This window comes from Rhinolophus hipposideros (genome assembly GCF_964194185.1).
Source record: "Rhinolophus hipposideros genome assembly, chromosome: 11".
NCBI classification, from domain to species: domain Eukaryota; kingdom Metazoa; phylum Chordata; class Mammalia; order Chiroptera; family Rhinolophidae; genus Rhinolophus; species Rhinolophus hipposideros.
In genome coordinates this window covers 49,897,502-49,919,396 of record NC_138057.1, presented here as the reverse complement: position 1 = coordinate 49,919,396, position 21,895 = coordinate 49,897,502, and the positions used below count along the sequence as shown (strand labels likewise).

Below are 21,895 nucleotides of genomic sequence, written 5' to 3'. Positions count from 1 at the left end.
GTCAGTGCCATCATTGTAAACAGGTGCAATTACAATTCAGTAATGGCTTTAGATGTATAAAGAGATTAAATTGAATGTCTGAATTATGAGGCAGGTTGATGTGAAAGTTGATTTGCTTTGATTTTTTTGTTTTTTAAATCTTGGACATGCATTTTTCTTGTAATTGTCTCTCTTCCGAGGTAGAAATTTTAGTGATCCTGATTAATTAGTTAATGATTCTAGCTTATTGAGATGTTTTTTAAAACAGTATTTGATTCAAAGATTTTATTACAGCACCATTAGGGACTATTCATCTTAAAAAACTTAAGTTGGAATATATTTGAGAAAAGTTTATTCTTAAAATTAATTCTGTGCTAAGTAGAGCTAATGGGTTAAGTACAGCTAATGACTTAAAAACAGCAAATAAGTTAGACATTAGAAACACACTGAAACTCAGTTTTCATTTTAAACAGAAATTGAATGATGCCCTCATTATCAATGAGCATGCGCGGATGAAAGATGCTCTGGATTACTTGAAAGACTTCTTCACTAATGTCCGATCAGCAGGATTTGATGAGATAGAGCAAGATCTTACTCGGAGATTTGAAGGTGAGTGGTGTTTCCAGAGGAGGAAGCCAGGGAGACTCCAGTGGCAGCGTACTTATACTGTGTTACTTGGCATATGGTGATGTTCAGTGAGCTGGTCCTTGGGTTAAGAAGATATTATAGATGGCAAGACTGTTAAGCTTCTGTAAAATCGGGTACTTGAGGAAAAAATCTGCTGCTTATACTATTTCCTATTTTGAAGAAGGAAAAATAGTAGGATTCGTAAAGAATACATCCCATAGAAATAGTTAATATAACATTTTTTAGTTTTACTTTTAGTAATTTTATACAGGTTTAAAAAAATACAAAAAAAGTGTTTTAATGATATTAAAAATACTATAATTTATATACACTTCTATATAAAGAAGAACTCCAAAATGACCCATAATCCCACATCCTTCATATTAAGAAAAATATAGTAAGATACTAAATGAAAAGTGAATCTTCTCCCACTCCCCAATTTTTTTTCCCAAAGGTAATTACTGTTAATAATCTTTCTTTGGCCTATATCAAAATATTTACTATACATATGTGTAATCCAGTGAAGGGCTACTGAACATTGAACAACCAGCTCTCTGGGGGAAAAATATATGCATTTATTGGTGTATCTAATGTATGCATTACATCAGTGGTCATCACTTATAAAATGCTGGTCATAGATCGAGAGATTAACTGTTTGAACTATAGCTGAAGGTCACGGTGTGTTCTAAATTTCTAGAATGTGTAAGCAATTTATAAAACATTCTCCTTTTGCAGAAAAGTTGCAAGAACTAGAAAGCATTTCCATGGACCCCAGCAATGAGAACCCTAAACTCAAAGACCTCTGCTTCATCTTGCAAGAGGAGTACCACTTGAACCCAGAGACTAGAACCATTCTCTTTGTGAAAACCAGAGCACTTGTGGATGTAAGCTTCTTCTTTCTTGTGGATAACGAATTGACTCAGTACCATTTTGTTGAAAAGATTATCCTTTCTTTATGGCTCTGCAAACAAGCATCATATATGTGTGGGTCTGTTTCTGGGCTTTCTATTCTGTTCTGATTACCTAGTTGTTTATCCTTACACTACACTAATAGCCACTGCCTTAATCACTCTAGTTTGTATGTCTTGGTGCCTGTAGAGCAAGCACTTCATACGTCTTTTGATTTTTTTCCATCAGTTTTTAAAATTTTAGCCATTCTGTGGGCACATGATGATATTCTCTGGGTATAGGGTTTTAATTTGCATTTCACTAATGACTAATATAGTTTAGCATTTTTCACATACTTGTTAGCCATCCATGTATCTTTGGTGAAGTGTCTGTTCACATCTTTTGCCCCTTTTAAAATTGGGTTTCATTGGATTGTTTATCATGTTATTGAGTTTTGGGAGTTCTCTTTATATTTGGACAAAAAAGTCTTTTGTCAGGAATGTGATATGAAATTTTTTCTTCTGATCTTCTCATTCTCTTAACAGTATCTTTTATAGATTGAAAGTTTTAGCGTTTGATGAAGTCCAGTTAATCAATTTTTTTGTTTGCTTGTTTGTTTGTTTTGGATTGTGCTTTTGATACTGTATCTACGAGTAAAAGCCCTTTGCTTACCCAAGATCACACAGGTTTTCTCTATGTTATCTTCTAGAACTTTTGTAGTTTTACATTTTACATTTGTGTCTACATTTTGAGGTATGGGTTGAGATGCTTTTTGTTCTTTCTTGTATGTGGACATCCAATTGTTCCAGCACTGTATGTTGTGAAGACGATTCTTTCTCCGTTGAATTGCCTTTGTAACTTTTTCAAAAATCAGTTGACTGTATTTACATGGATCTATTTCTGGAGTCTCTGTTCTGTTCCATTCATCTATATAGCTACCTTTTACCCATCTCACATTGTATTGATTACTGTAGTTTTATAGTAAGTCTTAAAATCAGATAGTCTGAGCCCTCCAACTTTTTTCTTTTCTCTAAAATTGCTTGAGCTATCTTCCTTTGTCTTTTCATTGATACAGAGGATGCCTAAAAAATGTATACACATTTTAAGAAAGGAAAAAACTGTATTAAAATTGTAATACTCAATATATACCAATAACAAAAGATGAATACAAGTCATGTGTATACATTTTTTTGGCATCCTCGATATTTTAGAATCAGCTCATCCACATCTGTGAAAGTCTGCTGAGATTTCTATTGGGATGGGCTCCATAAATAAAATTGGGGAGGAATGACATCTTAACAATATCAAGTTTTCAAATTCATGACCATAGTATCTCTCTTCATTTATGTAGGGCTTCTGTCTTAGTCACGTATTATTGATAACAAATTGCCCCAAAACGTAGGGGCTGGAAGCAACAAACTCTATTATCTTATAATATATATTGGTCAGGAAGCTTGAAAAGACTGAACTGGATGTTTCTGGCTCAGGGTCTCTCATGAGGCCGTAATCAAGGTGTAGCACGGCCATGGCTGCAGTCATCTCGAGGCTTGACTTGGGAGGATGAACTTCTAGCCTCACTTAGATGGCTACTGGCAGGCCTCAGAAGATGTGCTTCCAAGCTCATTCATGTGGGCCTCTCCACGGGCCTCACAGCATGGCAGCTGGCTTCCCCTGGAGTGAGTGGTCCAAGAGAGATTGAGACAGAGTGTCTAACATGGAGGTCACAGTCATTTTATAACTTCAACTTGGAAGTCATATCCCATCATGTCTGCCATATTTTATTCACTAAAAACAAGTCAATAAGTTGTTCACACTTGAGGGGAGGGGACACAAGGATCTGAATACCAGGGAGTGGGGATCATTGAGGGTTACCTTAGCGGCTACCTACCACATCTTCTTTGGTTCCTTTCACCAGTGTTTTCTTTTTTTCAGCATACAGATCCTGCACGTATTTTGTTAGACTTATACCTAAGTATTACTTTTTTTTTAATGCTACTGTGAATGGTACTTTTAATTGTTTTTTTATTGCTGGTCTATAGAACTACAACTGATTTCTGCATATTCATATCTTGTGTCCTGCGATCTTGCTAAACTCATTTGTTCGTTCTACATACCCATTACTCTGCACTTTGCTTTCTTCACTTACAAAGCCTCTTGGAGATTAAACAGTGGTATCACATCACAACGATCTATACCCTTACGGTTAATTATTGCAGAGACTTCAATTCCAAGAAGCTTTTTCTCTCAGGTTTGTCAGTCTGAAAACTTTCTGTGTACTAACTGAAAGCTTTTTTTCCCTTCTTCTTGTATATATTTCAATATTGAATTAATAGAGATGGTAATACACATAGTGTCCAACTGAGAATTGCTTTTCATTTTCAGGCTTTAAAGAAATGGATTGAAGAAAATTCTATACTCAGCTTTCTAAAACCTGGCATATTGACTGGACGTGGCAAAACAAATCAGAACATAGGTATTTATATATAGCATAATATATATATATATAAGAATATATATAACATGTTCAAATTCTTTTTTAATGTTTGTAGTCGTCAGGGTTCAACCAGAGAAGCAAAGCCAGGAGATGATACATATACATAATACGTATATACATATACAAAGAGAGAGAGAGATTTATTACAAGGAATAGGCATACACCGCTGGACTGGCAAAGGAAATCTGAAGTCTGTAGGGTAGCTGGTCAGTAGCAGGCTGGAACCCCACAGGCATGAGCTGTTTGGAGTCTCTGAGCTCAGGGAATGCCCAAGTATTCAAAGAGGTAAAGGGCTGACTTGATTAAGTCAGGCCCAAGTAGGATGAAACCCCTTTTGATTAAGTTAATGTCAGCTGATTTTAGGAACTTTAATTACATCTGCAAATTCCATTCACAGAAACACCTAAAAGAATAAGTGGGGACTGTGGTTCAGCCTAGCCAGGCTGATAAATCACAAAACCATCACAATGCTCAAATGCCAAAAAGTTGTACACATTGCCTCCCCCCATCTATTCTGCAAACAAAACCAAAGTTACTTTTTAAACTGTTATTGGAGCATGTCACTCTTCTGTTCAACCAATAGATTAACTGGAAATAGAAATATTCTGTTATTTTATTGTTTTTCTTTAACCTGTAGATACTATTGTGTATTATATATTTTATAATTTAAAAAAATAGTCCAAGCAGATGATCCTGAAATGGAGTGAGAGTGGACAGAGGCTGTAAGTTGGATCCTAAGGTGGCCAGCGCTCACCTGACCTCACAGCCGTGCTCCCCAGGCCTCAGTGACCCGCAGTGACAGGTCCTCACTCTGTTTCTTCTCTTTGGTCTTGTTTATAATAAGTAGTCCCCACTCATCAGTTCTTAGTCATGCATTTTTCCCATTGTACAAATTTTAAATTTCATGAATCTTGAAAAGCAAATTCAAATTTTGAAAATCTGTCTTACTCCATGCAGTCCAACACCACATTATTATGGTTAGAATTCAGAGTTCTCTGCCATCTGACTCAAATATGGGTCTAATTTAATTTTCCAACTTTGTTGCTTCCCCATAAGTAAGCACTCAGAACACATTTTCTTGTTTGTTTGTTTATTCATCCATCCATCCACATTTATTTAGAACTTCACGCCCGTTGTCGCGCTTCTGTCAAGCAGCCTTGCCCAACCTCCTCCACATCCCCACAGCATCCGGTTCTCCCTCCATTTCTGCTCATCTCATTGAATTACAGCTTCCTATTATATCCTTCTTCCACAAACTATGAACTCCTTGCAGGGAACGGTGGACCTTTAACTGCGGTATCACTATTGGACAAACCACAATGCTGAATAACTGTTCGATGAACAAATGGGTAAATAAGCTCAGACATGAATGAAGTGTGGCGTCTTGGGCATGGCCATTGTTCAGTAGAAGATGATGGTGAAAGGAAATTCTTTGGGCCTTCACAAAATATAGCTCAAGATTTTGACTGCCAGTATACTAGGGGGGAAAGTGGAACTTTTATAAATTCTATTATTCTGAGGTGGCAATCACTGACATTCTTTCTCCTCTCAGTATATCAGTATCTGAGAACTGTACACTGTTAGGGTCCTAGACTTAAAAATATAAGGTCCAGTTGTGCTGTGAGCTAGACTGTCAGCTTACCACACTTCCCAAACCTCAAGGTCTTCGTCCAGAAAGGGGAACCAGAACACTTGCCACATCAACCTAAAAGGGCTTTTTGAAGTTTCTGTGAGTAAGTAGATATGAAAATGTTTTGTCAGCTGTAAACGCTTATACACATGCAGAGGCATTACAATTAGTTAATCTTTTTGCAAAAGAAAAATAAAATCAATATTTGTTTTGAGACAACATGACTAAAGCCACACAGCTAGTAAGTGCTGCAGCTAGGATTTGAACTCAGGCAATCTGCGGCAGAGTCCAAGTTGTCAGTACCCTAAATGTCCTCTCTAAAACAAGGATAGGAATAGGCCCTACTGCCTAAGGTTGTTGGGAAATCATGAATATAAAACACTTATCACAGTACCTGGCATGTAAGAAGCATTCCGTAATTAATAGCTATTTTTTCAAGGGTAAAGTTCCCTCCGGTGAGTTGTGTAATGCCGTCTGACTCTGACGCAGGAATGACCCTCCCAGCACAGAAGTGCGTATTGGATGCATTCAGAACCACTGACGATAACAAGATTCTGATCGCCACCTCAGTTGCTGATGAAGGCATCGACATTGCTCAGTGCAATCTGGTCATCCTGTACGAGTATGTGGGCAACGTCATCAAAATGATCCAAACCAGAGGTGAGAGAAGCTTTGGTGCCATTGTTAAATGGCTGCCAGTGTGTCTGTCATTCAGCCTGTCTCCTTTACCGAGACATACTCTGTCACGGTGGACCCTGGTATCATTGACTTACTTGGTTAGGATTTGGTGGCTAGTTTTGTCCCCTAACATATCCACTATTTTAATTCTTGTTCACAATGAATACTGTATACGTGACCAACATTAACTGACATATTTATGGAAGGACAATTCTCACTTGGATTGAGGCTTTGGCAGTCAATGTGTGGACCTTTCATGGCTGTGCTTGTGGTGGTGATGGACTCCCTGTATTCAAGAAGACATACTCCAAGGAACTCTTCTGTCATACTTGAACTAGACAGTCTCTTAATCAATCTCTCTTCCTCTTTTTCAATGTCCATAACAGCTGCCACGTTACTTGTCCTGGAAAATGGCTCTGAGCATGTCACTTCCCTATACAGAAACTCCAATGGTTCCCCAATTTTCTTGAGGTTAAAAGAGTTTTCATATCCAACACTAACTTATCTTTCCAACCTATTTCCCATTCTTTTTCTTTACTCATTATTCACTTCAGCCAACTTGACTTCATCATTTTTCCTTGTTGAAGGATGATGTTCATTTTACCTCTTCCCTTGCCTCCATATCACCTGTCCCTAATTCCCCTAGCTGGAAGCATGCATAATCTCTTTTTTGAATGCCCGTGCTCCTTTATGTTGACCTTTCAGCATTTCTCATTTTCCACCTATATTCTGGGGTTCTGAACATATCTCATTTCGCCACTGCCTAGAAGGCTCTTGAGGGAGGATTTATTATTCACGTTAGAGGCCTCACACTGTTCATTCTGAGGGTGTTTGATTGTCTTTAAAGCAGAATTTCTGATAATGTGGCTGTCTGATTACACTGCATCATAGAGACCCTCAAGGAAGGCAGTCCAAGGTGGGCTTCTAGATTATCTGCATGTGTAATGCACAGGTGCGCTCCTGCATTTGACTCCGTGCTCTTCACAGCTCAGCTTCCCTGGAAAGTGGGGTTCAGTGACCAAAGTTGAATTTTAGGGATACCTAACCCCTTTGCTTACCTATTCTCAGATTTATTACAGTTTTATGCCAAAGACATCAAATAAAATATTTATTTTGTGACAGGCAGAGGAAGAGCAAAAGGTAGCAAGTGCTTCCTTCTGACTAGTAATGCTGATGTAATTGAAAAAGAAAAAATAAACATGTACAAAGAAAAAATGATGAATGACTCCATTTTACAGCTTCAGACATGGGATGAAGAAGTATTTAAAGAGAAGGTAAGTCTTTTCATCTGTGCTACTCTTTCAGAATCTGACCATAAGTAACATACAGGGAACGTGAAAATGATTGGTACGTTGTATCAGACGGCTCTGAGTATTGTATTAGAACAATAAGTTCAAACTGAAAAATTTGTCCTGCAGTGAACATCAAATTTATTCTGCCTTTAAGTCTCAATGAGATTGAAATATATTTTATTAATGTTAATACCTAAAGTTATGTTTTTAGATCTAAAAGAATTGTGCTTAAGTTGATAGTTTATCTTGAGGACAACACCCTAACACGGAAAGACATAGCCCTTCTTAGTCTTTTCCTCAAATCTCTCTCTTTCTAACATCTGGAGTCCTCAGAGAAAAGCTCCCATTGCACTGTACAGGTGTTGAAATGCCCAACTACAGGAATGAATAATAATGTATGCTTCGGAGTGGCACACCTGTTCAGTTCAACCCCTTGATAGTAACCTTCATTTTATGGTAATTTCCTTCAGAACACAGAAACATGGAACCAGATTGGGGAAAATCAAGACATACACACACACACACACACACACATGTGTTCGCACTCACATGTATGCACATTCACACTTTCTCCAGACTCTATGGAGATTTTTGTCTCTGAATTTCTGGAAGGATTGAACACTGCAGCACTGGGAGAGAGTGTTAACATTGGTTAACAGAATAAGTGGTTCCAATACTAGTTCTGCCATTTACAAGATGTGTGACCTCAGGTAGTTACTTTGTCTTTTAAATCTCCTCATTTGTAAAGTTAGGGAAATAACAGTATTTAACTCACAGGGCCATTTGGGGGATAAAATGAGATGTATGCATTGCTTAGCACAGTGCCTTGATATAAAATAAGTGCTCAGAAAATGAGAGTTACTATTGGACAGAGGCATGAGCCATACTTTAACTTCATAAAGACGAACCTTACAATCCAGTGGACCAATTTCACATTGTCCATAATTTTTTTTTAAAAACTTTTATTTATTTTAAGTGTGTTTTCCCAGGACCCATCAGTTCCAAGTGAAGTAGTTATTTCAGTCTAGTTGTGGAGGGTGCAGCTCACAGTGGCCTGTGTGGGGATCAAACCAGCAACCTTGTTAAGAGCATTTCGCTCTAACCAACTGAGCTAACTGGCTGCCCCCCCCCAGTGTCCATAATTTTAAATAGTCATAATATCTATGCTCAAAAAGTATTGAGAAGCAGTGATATAAAGCAAATCAGCACTTATTTGAGGACAAAAATATAACTTTATGTCAATGTTTACTCATTTTAAATTTTAAAAAAACATTTCTTCCTAAAATTTAGAGACCAAGATATTTAAAAACACCTCTTCCACATTTTCAGTGAGAAGAATTGCAGGGAAATTCTTTAGTTCCTCTTAATTTTCCTTTTTAATTTTAGTGAAGGATACGTTTTTTTCACTGAACCACCTTCCCATTTTGTAGGATATGGAGATGTTGCCAATAAAGGCTTTAAAACCATATTAGCTTTAATACCCATACATAATTTTTATCCCCTTCATGGGGTAATGAGCTAATTAGACTCATATGTGGCAGAAGCAGTAGAGTAAAAGTTTACTGAGGAAGATGGAGGCTGGACCAGGCCTAGACTTTCTTTGGTAGCCAGCACACCAGGTCAAAGAGTGGAATGAGGAGAAAACAGGTTAAATATCTGTTGAGTCAGGCTATTGAATAGCATTTGGGATTCCCCTATCACCCGTCAATAGAAAATGGGCAGAGATGGTAAAGAACGAGAGGGAGCCCAGAACAAGTGTAGCTGGAATTCATTGGTCACCGGTAATTATGTGGCAGCTAGGAGCTCGGAATCTTGGTGTCATCCCTGCTCTGTCATAGATGACTAAAGAGAAAGGTTTTGCTTTCAGAGGTTTAGGAGAAGTATAATAGGGTAGGAAAAAATCTTATATTTTTAAAACTAAAGAGAATTATGGTTCTTGGGGTGAGACCCCTTTCCGTGGTGTTTTGATTAGGGCTTGGGTGTTGAATCTGAGCACCCAGTCCTTGTGTGTTGGCTTTAATGGAAGGAAAAACTGCAGAACAGAGGGAGGCAGTTTCAGGCTCTAGAGTAAGTGGAGTGGGAGACTGTACACTTTTTTCCCAGCCCCACAGCTGCATGTGTCTGACCTTCCTTAGAGCACTGTGGTCCCGGGGAATCTCTGGTTATTCTGCAGCCATTTTAACATGTAGATGGTCCAGAAGTATCCAAGGACTGATTTCCATCATGGAAGCTTCAGGATTTGGTACTATCTCATTCTGGAGGAATAAGGTATAAAGGATATTTCTAGTTGTGAAGGGTTCTCTGGAATCAAAATGAGAAAGCTCTTTCCTGCCTCATGGAGTAGAAAACAAGATGTGGGGTGAAAGGAAGTTCATTTTGACCAAAGAATTTTCAACATGATATGTTTCCATGACCGCACACAATCAGGGTTTCATAGTTTTGCTTTTTTCCACCTCAGGGCACAAAATTGCTGCTTCTTCAACCACAGGTGGGCGGGGAAGGTTTGCTATAGATTTAATTTGTAACATTGACTGTGCCTCCTCACCCAGTTATTGAGTTAGTTTTAAGTATAACAGTCATAGTTTTAATTTATTGGGATTTATTGACTGTAGTAACATTTAAAATATTTGGGATTTTATTATTTAATTGATTTTTAGTATATAACTGAATATCATTAGGTATTAGTGAATTTTTAAAGTGTTGGATACCCAAAGGGCAAGTTTATATTTTTACTCTTTCCTATCACATTCTCCCCACCCACAGCCTGTCTCAAGTAGTGATTAGAACCATATGTGAGAAAAGGAAATTAAAATTGTTCATAGGGAAATGTATAGCATGTAGCCTAGGAATTTTTCATGTAGAAATTTATCCAAAAGAAATAATGGTAATGGAAATGGAAATACATAATGTTACAGTTTTACAGCAATGAAAAATTGAATTGAAAATAGGCATAAACTTCCTTTTAATTTTACAAAAACAATGAAGATAATTTCAGGTGAGATGTGGCAGATAATGGGGGTTGGGAAAATTGTATTTTGATTGTTCTTGTAGCCTACATTCCAGGCCTAAATGTATTTATATGTCAAATTTTATTTGATTGTGAAGTGCATTAGAGATTAATGGATTCTCTATGAATGATCAGTAACTAGAAGATAAAAGGGGGGAGGGAGATTTCTACTCACAGTGACAATAATAATTTCAGCTAACATACAAAACATGGACTCTCCACCAAGCCCTCTTATTGTCATTTTGTAGGAGGGAAACTGGGGCATGAAGAGATCTATTTCCAGTAGATCACACAGTTAGGAGCTGGCAAAACACATCTATTTAATTACTACACCTGGTGGCCTAACCAGAAATGTTTGAAGCATAAATAATGATGACTCTAAAACTTTTACTGAGAGATATGAGGTAAATTAAGACAAAAGAAAAGAAATCCTATGCTCTTGAATGGAATAACTGAATATTTTAAAGATGTGCATTCACTCCAAATTCAATTACAGGTTTATCGCAACTCAGAATCAAAGTATACATATTTTCAACTTGATAAGTGGTTCCAGAGTTTATGTAGAATAAACAGATGAAAATAGCTGTATTATTAGCTAAAAAAAAAAACAACAACAAAAAACCTGTTGAATGGTGATTGCCCTACACAATACTAAAGTAGAAACCACTAACATTTTCACCGTTCTTAACATAAGACTATTCTAATGGACCAAGGATAACACTGACGAGCATTTAACCTGTGCCAGGTGGCCTAAATTTATGTTACCTCCCAACAGCCCATGAAGTAGATGCTATTATTGTTCCCATTTTGTATTTGAGGAAACTGAGACACTTGCCCAAAATCACACAGCTGTTAAGTGTTGGGAACAGGATTTGCACCTAAGCTATCTGATTCCACCTGGAACACTTGAAAATATAGCCTGATAAAATGCAGGCAGCACCACAAACCAGTGAGACAGGGTAGTTCCTTTTACAGCTGGCATTGTGGAAATCACCATGTTTTTTCATCCTTTATGATGTTTCAAGATTCCTTCTTTTATCATTTCCTTCCTTTTGCCATTCTTTTAAGGAAGTTCTGCTGGTGAACAAATTTTCTTAGTTTCCCTTCATCTCAGAATGTCTTGATTTCCCCTTTATTTCTGAAGGATATATTGTTGGATATAGGAGTCCAGGTTGACAGTTTTTCCTTTAAGCATTTGAAAAATATTGTGTTACTTCCTTCTGGCCTCCATGGTCTCTGATGAGAAATCTGTTACCATTCAGATTGTTTTTCCTCTATAGGTAAGGTGTCTTTTTTTTTCTGGCTGCTTTTATGGTTTTGTTTTGATCCTTTTTTTCCTATGTCTTTGGTTTTTCAGAAGTTTAATTATAAGGTGTCTTGGTGTGGATTTCTTTGGGTTTATCCTGTTTTGTAATTGTTCAGCTTTTTGAATCTGTAAGTTTATGTTACATTATGTTCAGTTTGGGAAATGTTCAGCCATCATTTCTTCCAGTACTTTTTAAGCTCTGCTCTCTTTTCTCCTTCAAGGACTCCAGTGACATGAATGTTAGATCTTTTTTAGTAGTCCTAAAGGTCCCTGAGGTTCTGTTCAATTTTTTTTTCCAATCTATTTTCTTTCTGTTGGGTAATCTATTGTTATATGTTCCAGTTCACTGATTCTTTCTTTTGTCCTCTCCATTCTGCTGTCGAGCCCATCCACTGAGCTTTTTATTTTCATTATTGCATCTTTCAGTTCTAAAACTTCCATTTGATTCTTCTTTATATCTTCCATTTCTTTGTTGAGGCTTTATATTTGTTCATGTTTTAAGAGTTTTTGAATGCTTATTGAAGCATTTTTACTGTGGCTGCTTTAAAATCTTTCTCAGATAATTTTAACATCTCTGTCTTCTCAGTGGTAGCATCCACTGATTGTCTTTTTTTCATTCAGTTTGAGATCTTTCTGGATTTTGGGTATGAAGAGTGATTTTTGATCAAAAGCTGAACATTTTCATTTTATTATGAAACTCAGGAGAGGAGGTAGGGACAGTGTCTCATCACTATCAAGTGGAGGTAGAAGTCTAGGTTCCCCACTCAGCCTCTGTTGACACCAGCCAGTGGGAGGCTCCTTGTTACTGCTGTGTGGAGATAGGAGTTCTGGCTCCACACATAGTTTCCATTCACACCACAGATGAGGGGGGCTATCATTCAGCCAGGCTGATGGTCCTGGTTCCCTCCTTGGCCTTCTCTGACACCACCAGATGGGAGTGTCAGCATGTTTCATTACAGTCCTGCAAAGTGGAAATCTAGGTTTCCCACTCAGCCTTTGCTGGCATGGATGGTGGTTGAGTCACAGATTTTTGTTTTGTTTTCTGTGGTGCTTGGCTGGAGTACAATAGTTGTTATCTAAAAGTTTTCTTGCTAGGCTGCCCCTTTCCTGACCCTATGGATAGAGAGAGTAGGATTTTGTTGAGATTTTTTTTTTTTTAATCTGTGCCCATAGGCATTTCTGATTGCCAACTTCTTCAGCTCCAATCTGGGACATATGAGATAAAATGAAAACCCAAGGAACTCACTGCCATGTTGTTCCTAGGGTCCCAAGGTTCCTAGCTGGTCTATTTTCCTCTCTTTGCCCTCTAGAACCTTCTTATATTTATTTAAAATATAATGTGTGTGTTCTTCACATTAGCCAAGGCCTAAATGTAGAAATACAGTCATACTATACATACGTTCAACTTTACTGTAATTCAGCAATACTTTCTGTGTTTGGAAGGGGAGAGAGAAAAAAGATTTTAGATGGTGGGGTCTCTTCTGCCTGCTATTCCATTCAGTAGGTTTATGCTTTGGAAGTGGGTGTAATCATGTCTAAAATAATCAATTCATATAATATGTCTATTTGTAAAGGATATTTTAAGTTTTCATAAGTAGAAAGCATGGTTCACATGACTATTTTATGGACATCTTTAGTGCTTTTATGGGCATCTGTGATGAGGAAACTAAAAGACTAACTTTAGGTCACAATTAAATATTGACTAACAAAGATTTAGGAAAACCAATAAAATTATCTATGGAATTTTTATAAACAAAGCCAGGTATGGCATGCTCATGGAAGGTGTATATGAATGAATGGATGATTATGTACATGTATGTCTCCTAATTATACTCAAAGTACATTTATGAGGTGTTTTATTGTTTTTTGTTTTCCATGCAGGTTCGCCAGATACAGATTCATGAAAAATTCATCAGGGATAGTCAAGGAAAAGCAAAACCTGTACTTGATAAGAAAAATAAAAAACTGCTCTGCAGAAAGTGCAAATCTTTTGCATGTTATACAGCTGATATAAGAGTGGTGGAGGTAAGCAGCCTTTTTCACAAAGAGCACTGGTCACTTTTTAGCACTAATTAAAGCTTACTATCTGTGTGATATTTATAGTAAGAATACTATTCTTTCTGTTGTAATCATGGCCATGGTCCATGTATTTTACAAAAGCTAAAAAGTTAAAAAAAAATCCCTTAATGTTCAACAATAAAGAAATCGTTTTAAAAATTGGTGCACAGCCACTTAAGTATTATGTAGCCATGAAAAATAATGGTTATGCTAAATGCAGTGAGGTTTCCTGGATTAGATCCTAGAACAGATAAAAGATATTACTAGAAAAGGTGGTAAAATCTGTAGTTTAGTTAATAGTAATGTGCTGATATTAATGTCTTAGTTTTGACAAATATACTGTGGTATATAAGAGGTTGCATTACGGGAAGCTGGGTGAAGGGTATGCAGGATTCTCTGGACTGTATTTGCAAACTAATGGTTATGAAGCTTGTGTAGTGTAATGAAAACTCCTTACAAACTAATGTAAAGTGGAAAAAATAACCAGGATGCAAAATTATAAATATATTATGAGTGTAACTGTGAAATAATATCAGCAATACCACCATCACCGCCAACAACAAATATCGAAACACTTTGCTCAGAAAAAAAGATTAAAGGAAATATGCTAAAATGTATTAATATTTTGTAGTGATACTCCATGATGTTTTCTCTGTACTAGTTTATGTTTTCCAAACTTTCTTTTTGGGATAGACTCACTTATATAATGAAAACAAAGTATCTCCTTATTTTAAAAACATAACATGTGTGGGTTAGCCATATATATAATATATATGTAAAACATATATTATACATATATTTTTTTTCTTTCCTTAAAACTTTTAGATAAAGGATTATAAAAGTCTCCAAAGACAAAAAAATGCATGTAACTATTGGTGAAGATGGAGGGGAAGGGGAAGTGCCCAGGCTGGTTCAGATGATGAGTTACTACTTTAGGGTTCTGTTTGGTCTTCAGAAAGCAGAAGTCTCTCATCAGTCCAAGAGTTTGAGCAGGAAGCATATTAGGGGTGATACTGGCAAGTTCCCAGACCTTTCTGAGTCTGCTTCTTCAGCTGTGAAAGATCCTTCGAGGTCCAATATAGGTGATTTTTATATTGAAATGGCTCTTTTAGATTGCACGTTCTCGTGAAGGACTGGTATATTGGATCTGCATTTGTTCTGTGCAGTGTGGCCTTTTTTCAGGTTTGCTGTGAAGTTGACTGTAGGCGGGGCGTGTGGACACGTTAGTCCTTGACCCTGTTCACATTCACAGTGACCCTTTGTTGTTCTTCCCTGTATCTTTTGGATTACGCCTATCAGGCCACTGGTAAACTCAGGCTTCACAGATCAACAAATACTCCTTTTGTTTCTCAATTAATAAAGAGTATCTACTTTAAGAAGCTAAGTTGCCTGGAAAATTCTTAGTCCTCTTCTTGAGGAGGTGTCTCACTTGCCCCTCCACCCTCACCATGTAATTGGGAATCAGGCTGTATGGATTCTGCACTGGCCTTCAGGTGAATCTGTATTTCCTTCTTTCCCCATCTGTAAAGTAAGTGGGGTATCTCTCACCTGCTCTTCATCTCAGATTATTGTGGAGTTTTCTTTTTTTAATCACAATCATGTACCGGTTCTAACATTCTGTTTTGTATGTTATTCGCTCCTTTCATCTGTAGGAGTGCCATTTCACTGTAGTTGGAGATGCTTTCAGAGAGTGCTTTGTGAGTAAATTACACCCCAGACCAAAGAGTTTTGGGTGTTTTGAGAAGAAAGCAAAGATATTCTGTGCCAGAGAAAACTGTCACCATGACTGGGGGATCCATGTGAAGTATAAGGCATTTGAGATTCCAGTTATAAAAATTGAAAGTTTTGTGGTGGAGGATATTGCAACTGGACAACAGAGACTATATGCAAAGTGGAGGGACTTTCATTTTGAGAAGCTACCATTTGATGCTGCAGAAATGTCCAAATGACCTCAAGACCCCAATCTTCAGCTACAGGGAATGAGTGACCTTGCATGAAGAAGAACTTATCCCCAGTGGGTAAGTCATGAATGGCTTGTACCACTGTGAAGATATGTACCAAACACTTGTCCTAAACTGAATAGTTATCACTTAATTCACCTTCTGTTCATTGTTTCGACAGTTTGAACTGTGTCATATATGTAAAGCTACACGTAAGTGAATCACACCACTGAATGTTTCATATGCCAATAGAGCTTTAAGTACTTAGGAAAAATTAAAAAGCCTTAACTTCTCTTTCTGTCCTTCCCTTCAGAACCAACTGCCAGAATAAAAACCCCAGTAGCCACTCAGTACACATTGGCAATAAATGAATGAACGAATGAATGAATGAATGAATGAATGAAATGTTGAAAATTTTTCCGTACTTCTCTTTCTTTCCTTAACCTACTGTAAACTGGCTTTGCCCTTAACAATCTACTGAAATTGTTCTCATCGAGGTCACCAGTGACTCTGTTGCTAAATCCATTAGGCATTTCTTAGTCGTTCTCTCTGAGCTCTTTGCTGCTTTTGCCCCTGTTGAGGACTCCGGTCTTAGAACTCCTTACTGGCTTCTAGCTCTTCTAGCTCTATCCCAGTCTTTTCTATTGGTTCCTCTTTGCTGATCCCTTAAATGTTGATAATTCAACATATATACATATTCATCAACGTAATAGTTACATATACTCATGTTCTCCAGGTAGCAGTGTGTGGCATGTAATCTTAAAATTCTATAGTGGACGACTTTTCGTAACAGGGTCATGTAAATAATACAGTACTGCTTGAGAAGTTGATTTCTGTTCTTTTAATTTATTGTACACCTTTCCCCATTGTTTTCGTAATCTGTGCCATTGTTCCCTTTGGTCACCTCAAGTCATTTTCCAATAGTAGTTGATGGTCAATACTTGGACTCTGTTCTCAGTTTGTTCCCTTGGATGATACTGACAAGGCAGCTTAATTTGGCAGTCTTTCTACTTAAAAAAATTAAAGTATATATCCAAATGGTATTCCTGTATCATTTAAAAAGGTTTGCTTGTGCTCCAGAGCTTAGTTTGGGGTTTTTCAAACATGGACACAACTGCCTCAGTTTTACTGTTTCCATCCAGGCCAAGGGGTTTTGTGTTGAATCTAGGGTAGGCTCTATATTAATGTAAGCATTTTTCTGAAACAGATTCAGCTGAGTTGTTTGTAATTCATTTTGGTGATCCGAAAGTCACCTCATTAACATACGTAACAAGAGATATCTTTGTCACTCTCATCACCTAGGAAAATCCAAGGGTTTTAGGAACTCTGTGCTAAAAGAGATGATTTGTTATTATAAATCACAATCTCATGAGTATCCCTTTTTATATGTAATTGCCTTTTTTGGATGCTGTTGTTCAAGAACTCCAATATGGTGTGTAAAACATCTACAGGAGATCTGTTGAGAAAAGTTCTTTCAAATATCTACATGGGCCAGTTTGGATGAAGGGTAATAGTCTCTCTTCTCTTCAGCCAACAGAAGAAGACAGACTAAAGCTGAAAGAGGGAAAACTTGCCTTGTTTTGAATTTAGGGTGGAGTCAAGCCATTGCTAGGCATAGAGCCTGGAACAGACAAGGCACTCGGTTAATATTTATTGAATGAAAGAAACCAGTAGGTAGGATTTGAAATGAAATGAAAACTCTTACCTAATGCCCAAATGCTAGTCATTAGATTTCAGAACCAACCCAGGAGTCTTTTCCATTGGCACGTGCCCAGCCCTCATTAGAACTTCTGGCAGGCTGTCCAGCCACGTGTATTGTTTGAAGTTCCTCTGGTATGTAAACAAAAGTTCCACAGGACTCTTCTGAGGAATTAAAGAGAGTTTTATTCTGATAGTATTTGCAAATCAGAGAACATAGCCTTCAGCATACACCAAAGACACGCTCTAAGGTGAGAAGAATAAGGCAAGAGTTTTAAAAGTGAAAGTCAAAGCGTTGGATTGCTAGGGAAACAAGACCATCAACTTACATCATTCATTTTCTGACTGGTGGGGGCAAGTGGACTCTCAAGGATCTGCTGACTCAGTGGTCAGCAAGTGGATTGTGAGCTAAGAACAATGGGTAGTTTCAGTTGACTCATGGTCAGCAGGTAGACTCACAAGATGTGGCTAACAGTTGGAATCATAAGCCGTGGTCAATGGGGAAGGGGAGTCACAAGGCATGGGCCAACACCTCAGTTTCCCTTGGAGTCTTACAACATGAGCTGGTAAAACAAGTTTCGTGGAGAAAGACAATTCAGGGAATGCAGTTGGTCAAGTAGACAGAGTCAGAGTCTACACTGCAAAATGGCCTAGTCACTTGAGCGTGGTCAAAGACCAGATTGCAGAAGGGCCTAGATCTTCACAAAATTATAATATTAAAATCCTTGGGTGGTTCAGATGCAATCCAGTCTACAACAGCCACAGGATCTTGTTGTCTCTGTGGTCCCTGCCAGTGCTGACACTGATATTTTCACCTGAAATGAGAAGTTGCCTTCAATCAAATGCCTGCTTGTGCAACAAGGTCAGTAAACTCTAATTCTCACCCTTAAAACTGATATTAATATTAGCATTTATAAAACAAATGAACCATCAGGTCAGCGTTTTCTCAAGTGTGTCCTGTGTAACACAAGTGCTGTGAGATGCATTAAAGAAAGCATCTGTGGTCAGATAGATTTCTACCTCGTAAGATGCCAACTCTTCCCTCAAATGAGTGCTTTACAGCATACGCTGTCATTGTGTGTCACTGCATCGGTCCTGCAGTAATTAGACCCATTTAACTCAGTGCTTCCCAAATACACTGACCCTGGAACCCTTTTATTCATCAGACATCGTTAATATCCTGTAGAAGCACAGTAGAGATATCCAGCACTGATTCTGACCATACAACCAGTACCAAATTTGAGTATTAATTTCAAGGTCATGCTAGTAACTTATACTATGTAATAAAATTATAAATTTCACTCAACAAATCTATTTAATAGGTAGGCCTCAGATCTTGGGATGCAAATTATTAGAATTTAAAAATATCAGCTATAATTATATAATCTTTGTTCCTGACTGTTTGGCTCTCTCAGTGAACAAAATGACTTAGATATAAATTCTGTTTGTGGTCATGACGTTGAACAACTTCCTAAGAAGGAAGCCAGTGGAACCTTAGTTACTGTTTTTCAGAAGTAACTCTGCATTGCTTCTACATAGCCCTGCAGGTACTCTCTTAACATAACCCGAAAGGGAAACTGTGCCAAAAATAAGGTTCTTCATTTAAGAGGCTAGGAAACCCCCAATATCTTTAACCTAGGAAATACTGGAAGACAGATCTCTAAGATCACAAATTATTAACTGTCACCCCAGAACTGCTGGTGGCCATATCCCCTGGCTCATAGAGTAGCCCAGAAGAATGAGGCCATTCCAAATAGAAGGTAAGATGAGAGGGAAATGATAGGGAACCTGAGTTTGATTCTTAGTGTTTTTATGATAGGACTGATCCTAATTTGAGGGACACTGGCTGTTTTTGTACAAGGTTCTGTTTGTAATTTTTGTTCATGAGCACAAGCTAGGTCCCAGGGCCTCCACGGCAGGGATGCTGGAGATAGGACTCAACCCTGGGTTCTGATGACCAGTCCACATCCCCTGGGTGCTGAAGTTGAGATTTTAAATTCATTACAAGTGTTACCGGAGAGCGGGCCCTTCTCGGAGCGATGTCCAGGCTTGGCTCTCACAATGGGGAGGTGGAGGGGTGTTGGGGGGGTAGATCGAACCCGGCGGAGTCCAAGTTAGATTCCCAGACTGGGGGTCTCGAACCTGGGCCTTCGAGCAAAACTGGGAATCTTAACTGCTCCAGCTGTCAGAGGAAGGACCTTCTGTGGCATGGTGTTCAGGTTCTTGGCGTCTTGAGCAAAGAATTGAACGAGATACTGAGGCAAAGTAGTGAAAGAGCAATTTATCAGAAGAAAAAGTACAGTCCAAAGAGTTTGGAGCAGTCCCCAAGCAAAGGCTCAAGAGACTCAAAGGCGCTGACCCCCGAGGACTTGGAGTTTTTATCCTTTCATTTTTCTCTGGAATGGGCTGTTCTTTTCCGGGCATGAGATCACTTGATTGACACCTGTGACTGACAAGAGACTATTACCTCATCTTTTTAGACTGCGCATGTTCCTTCCCAGAATTCAATCTGTTACAATGAAGTTCCGGGCATATATATGATATTATAATGATGGTATAATGAGGCCCAGGTGAAATGAAGGTCATTGTGGCCTTTACTGCACAGGTGAGGGTGGCTAGTTTAATCTAGTTGGGTATTTTGTACCCATTTCTTCCTCACAGGGGTAGATAATTACAATGAAAAGGGGAAGTTTTGGAGAGAGAGGGGAGGTCTTCTGGGTGGTGGCATTCTGTGGGTTGTGTTGGACATGCAGAATTGCAGAAACCCAATGTCTATCTCTAACTGCCTGCCTTGTTTTCCACTTGAGAGACATGATCCCCATAAAATCTGTTGTTTCCTGCTGGGCAGAGGCATAGAGCTGTCCCTACCTATTGGGGGATCACGGAACTCTTGTCCTATCTGATCTTAGATGACACGAAGGGGTCTCGAGATCCGCCTGGTATTGGCTTCTTTGGTTGGGACTGGTACTCTTGTTGGGGTATCATCTGTATCCCCAAGGCCCCTGAATGAGGAAAATAGATTTTAATTAATAAATTTCTTAGAGAGCAGAGCTCAAAGCTATAGATGTGGGGTGGCCACGTGATGGAAAATCCGTCAGATCTTATGGAGCCTGTGGCCATTCAACTGGTTACTCAGGTGGCGTCAGCTGTCCAGGAGCTGAGCCCAGAATGGGTTGGAAAGAACATTAGGCTTCAATGATTACAATCAACAAGTATAAATCACAAGTTTTAGGGTAATTATTTAAAGTAGGGGGTAGGAGAAAAGAAAGTGAGGAAAAAAAAACTTAAGAAAAAGGGAACTTAAACTCTCTGTAGGAAAGAAAACTTAAAGTTTTTTAGTGGGGGCGGGGGGGGGGGAGACTACTCGCTTGGTCCATATGATTTCCCCCCTGTTGCAGATGTTATGTAGATTTAAGTAGGAGCCAGGAGTGCATCCCACGTAGATGCAAAACCTCTCCCAAGTCAGGGCCAGCACTGGGCTGAAGTAAATAGGAGCATTAAAACTGGTCTGCAGAGTAAATGTATAGGAAGCAGAATCATTAAAAGGCAAAGAAAGAAAAGAAAACTTTCAAAAAGACCAGAGATCCAAATCAAAAGGAAATTAAAAATCTCTATAGTGAGGGGGCTCTCCCATATCACAAGGAGATTAATTTGAATTTGTAAACTATGAGGTGCCCTGTTATGGACTGAATTGTGCCCTCACCCCCCACAAATTCATACATTGAAGCCCTAACCCCCAGTGTGTCTCTTTGGAGATGGCACCTCTAAGGAAGTAATTAAGGTTAAATGCAATCACAAGGGTGGGGCCCTGATCCCATAAGATTAGTGCCCTTGTAAGAAGAAACACTGGAGAGTCAGTTCTTTCCCTCTCTGGGTACATGCACTGAGGAAAGGCCATGCGAGGACACAGTGAGAAGGTGTTTGTCTGCAAGGCAAGAAGAGAGCTCTCACCAGAAAATGAATTTCCTGGAACCCTTGATCTTGGACTTACAGCTCCCCGAACTATGAGAAAATAAATTTTTGATGATTGAGCCAGTCTATGCTATTTTGTTTTGGCAGTTAAGCAGACTAAGACATGTGTCCTAAAACAACTTCAGTGACAAAAATGAGCATGTAAACTACAGGATATGAAAATCAAAACTGCTTTTATCTGTTCACCATACTTCCATGATTGCTTACTGCTACCTTCTTATCTGCTCCCAAACAGGGCAGAGAACATGTTGGTGCTTCAACACATTTTACCTGCATAGCACAGATGTGGTTGTAAAAACAGGAGAACTTGAAGGTCATCCAGGCTT

General features: G+C 38.4%; 1 protein-coding gene across 3 annotated transcripts in view; it reads left to right on the top strand.

The window, feature by feature from the left end:
• RIGI (RNA sensor RIG-I) overlaps nucleotides 1-17,100 on the top strand; it is a 56,793-nt gene extending 39,693 nt beyond the window's left edge. For all 3 annotated transcript variants that reach the window (XM_081065409.1, XM_081065408.1, XM_081065407.1), the window contains exons 12-18: nucleotides 453-588; nucleotides 1,342-1,490; nucleotides 3,877-3,967; nucleotides 6,108-6,278; nucleotides 7,419-7,570; nucleotides 13,783-13,926; nucleotides 15,612-17,100. In XM_081065409.1, the coding sequence (XP_080921535.1) occupies nucleotides 453-588; nucleotides 1,342-1,490; nucleotides 3,877-3,967; nucleotides 6,108-6,278; nucleotides 7,419-7,570; nucleotides 13,783-13,926; nucleotides 15,612-15,908 (1,140 nt within the window). In that variant the 3' untranslated portion in view covers nucleotides 15,909-17,100. The remainder of the gene's footprint in view (nucleotides 1-452; nucleotides 589-1,341; nucleotides 1,491-3,876; nucleotides 3,968-6,107; nucleotides 6,279-7,418; nucleotides 7,571-13,782; nucleotides 13,927-15,611) is intronic.
• The last annotated feature ends 4,795 nt before the right edge of the window (nucleotides 17,101-21,895 follow it).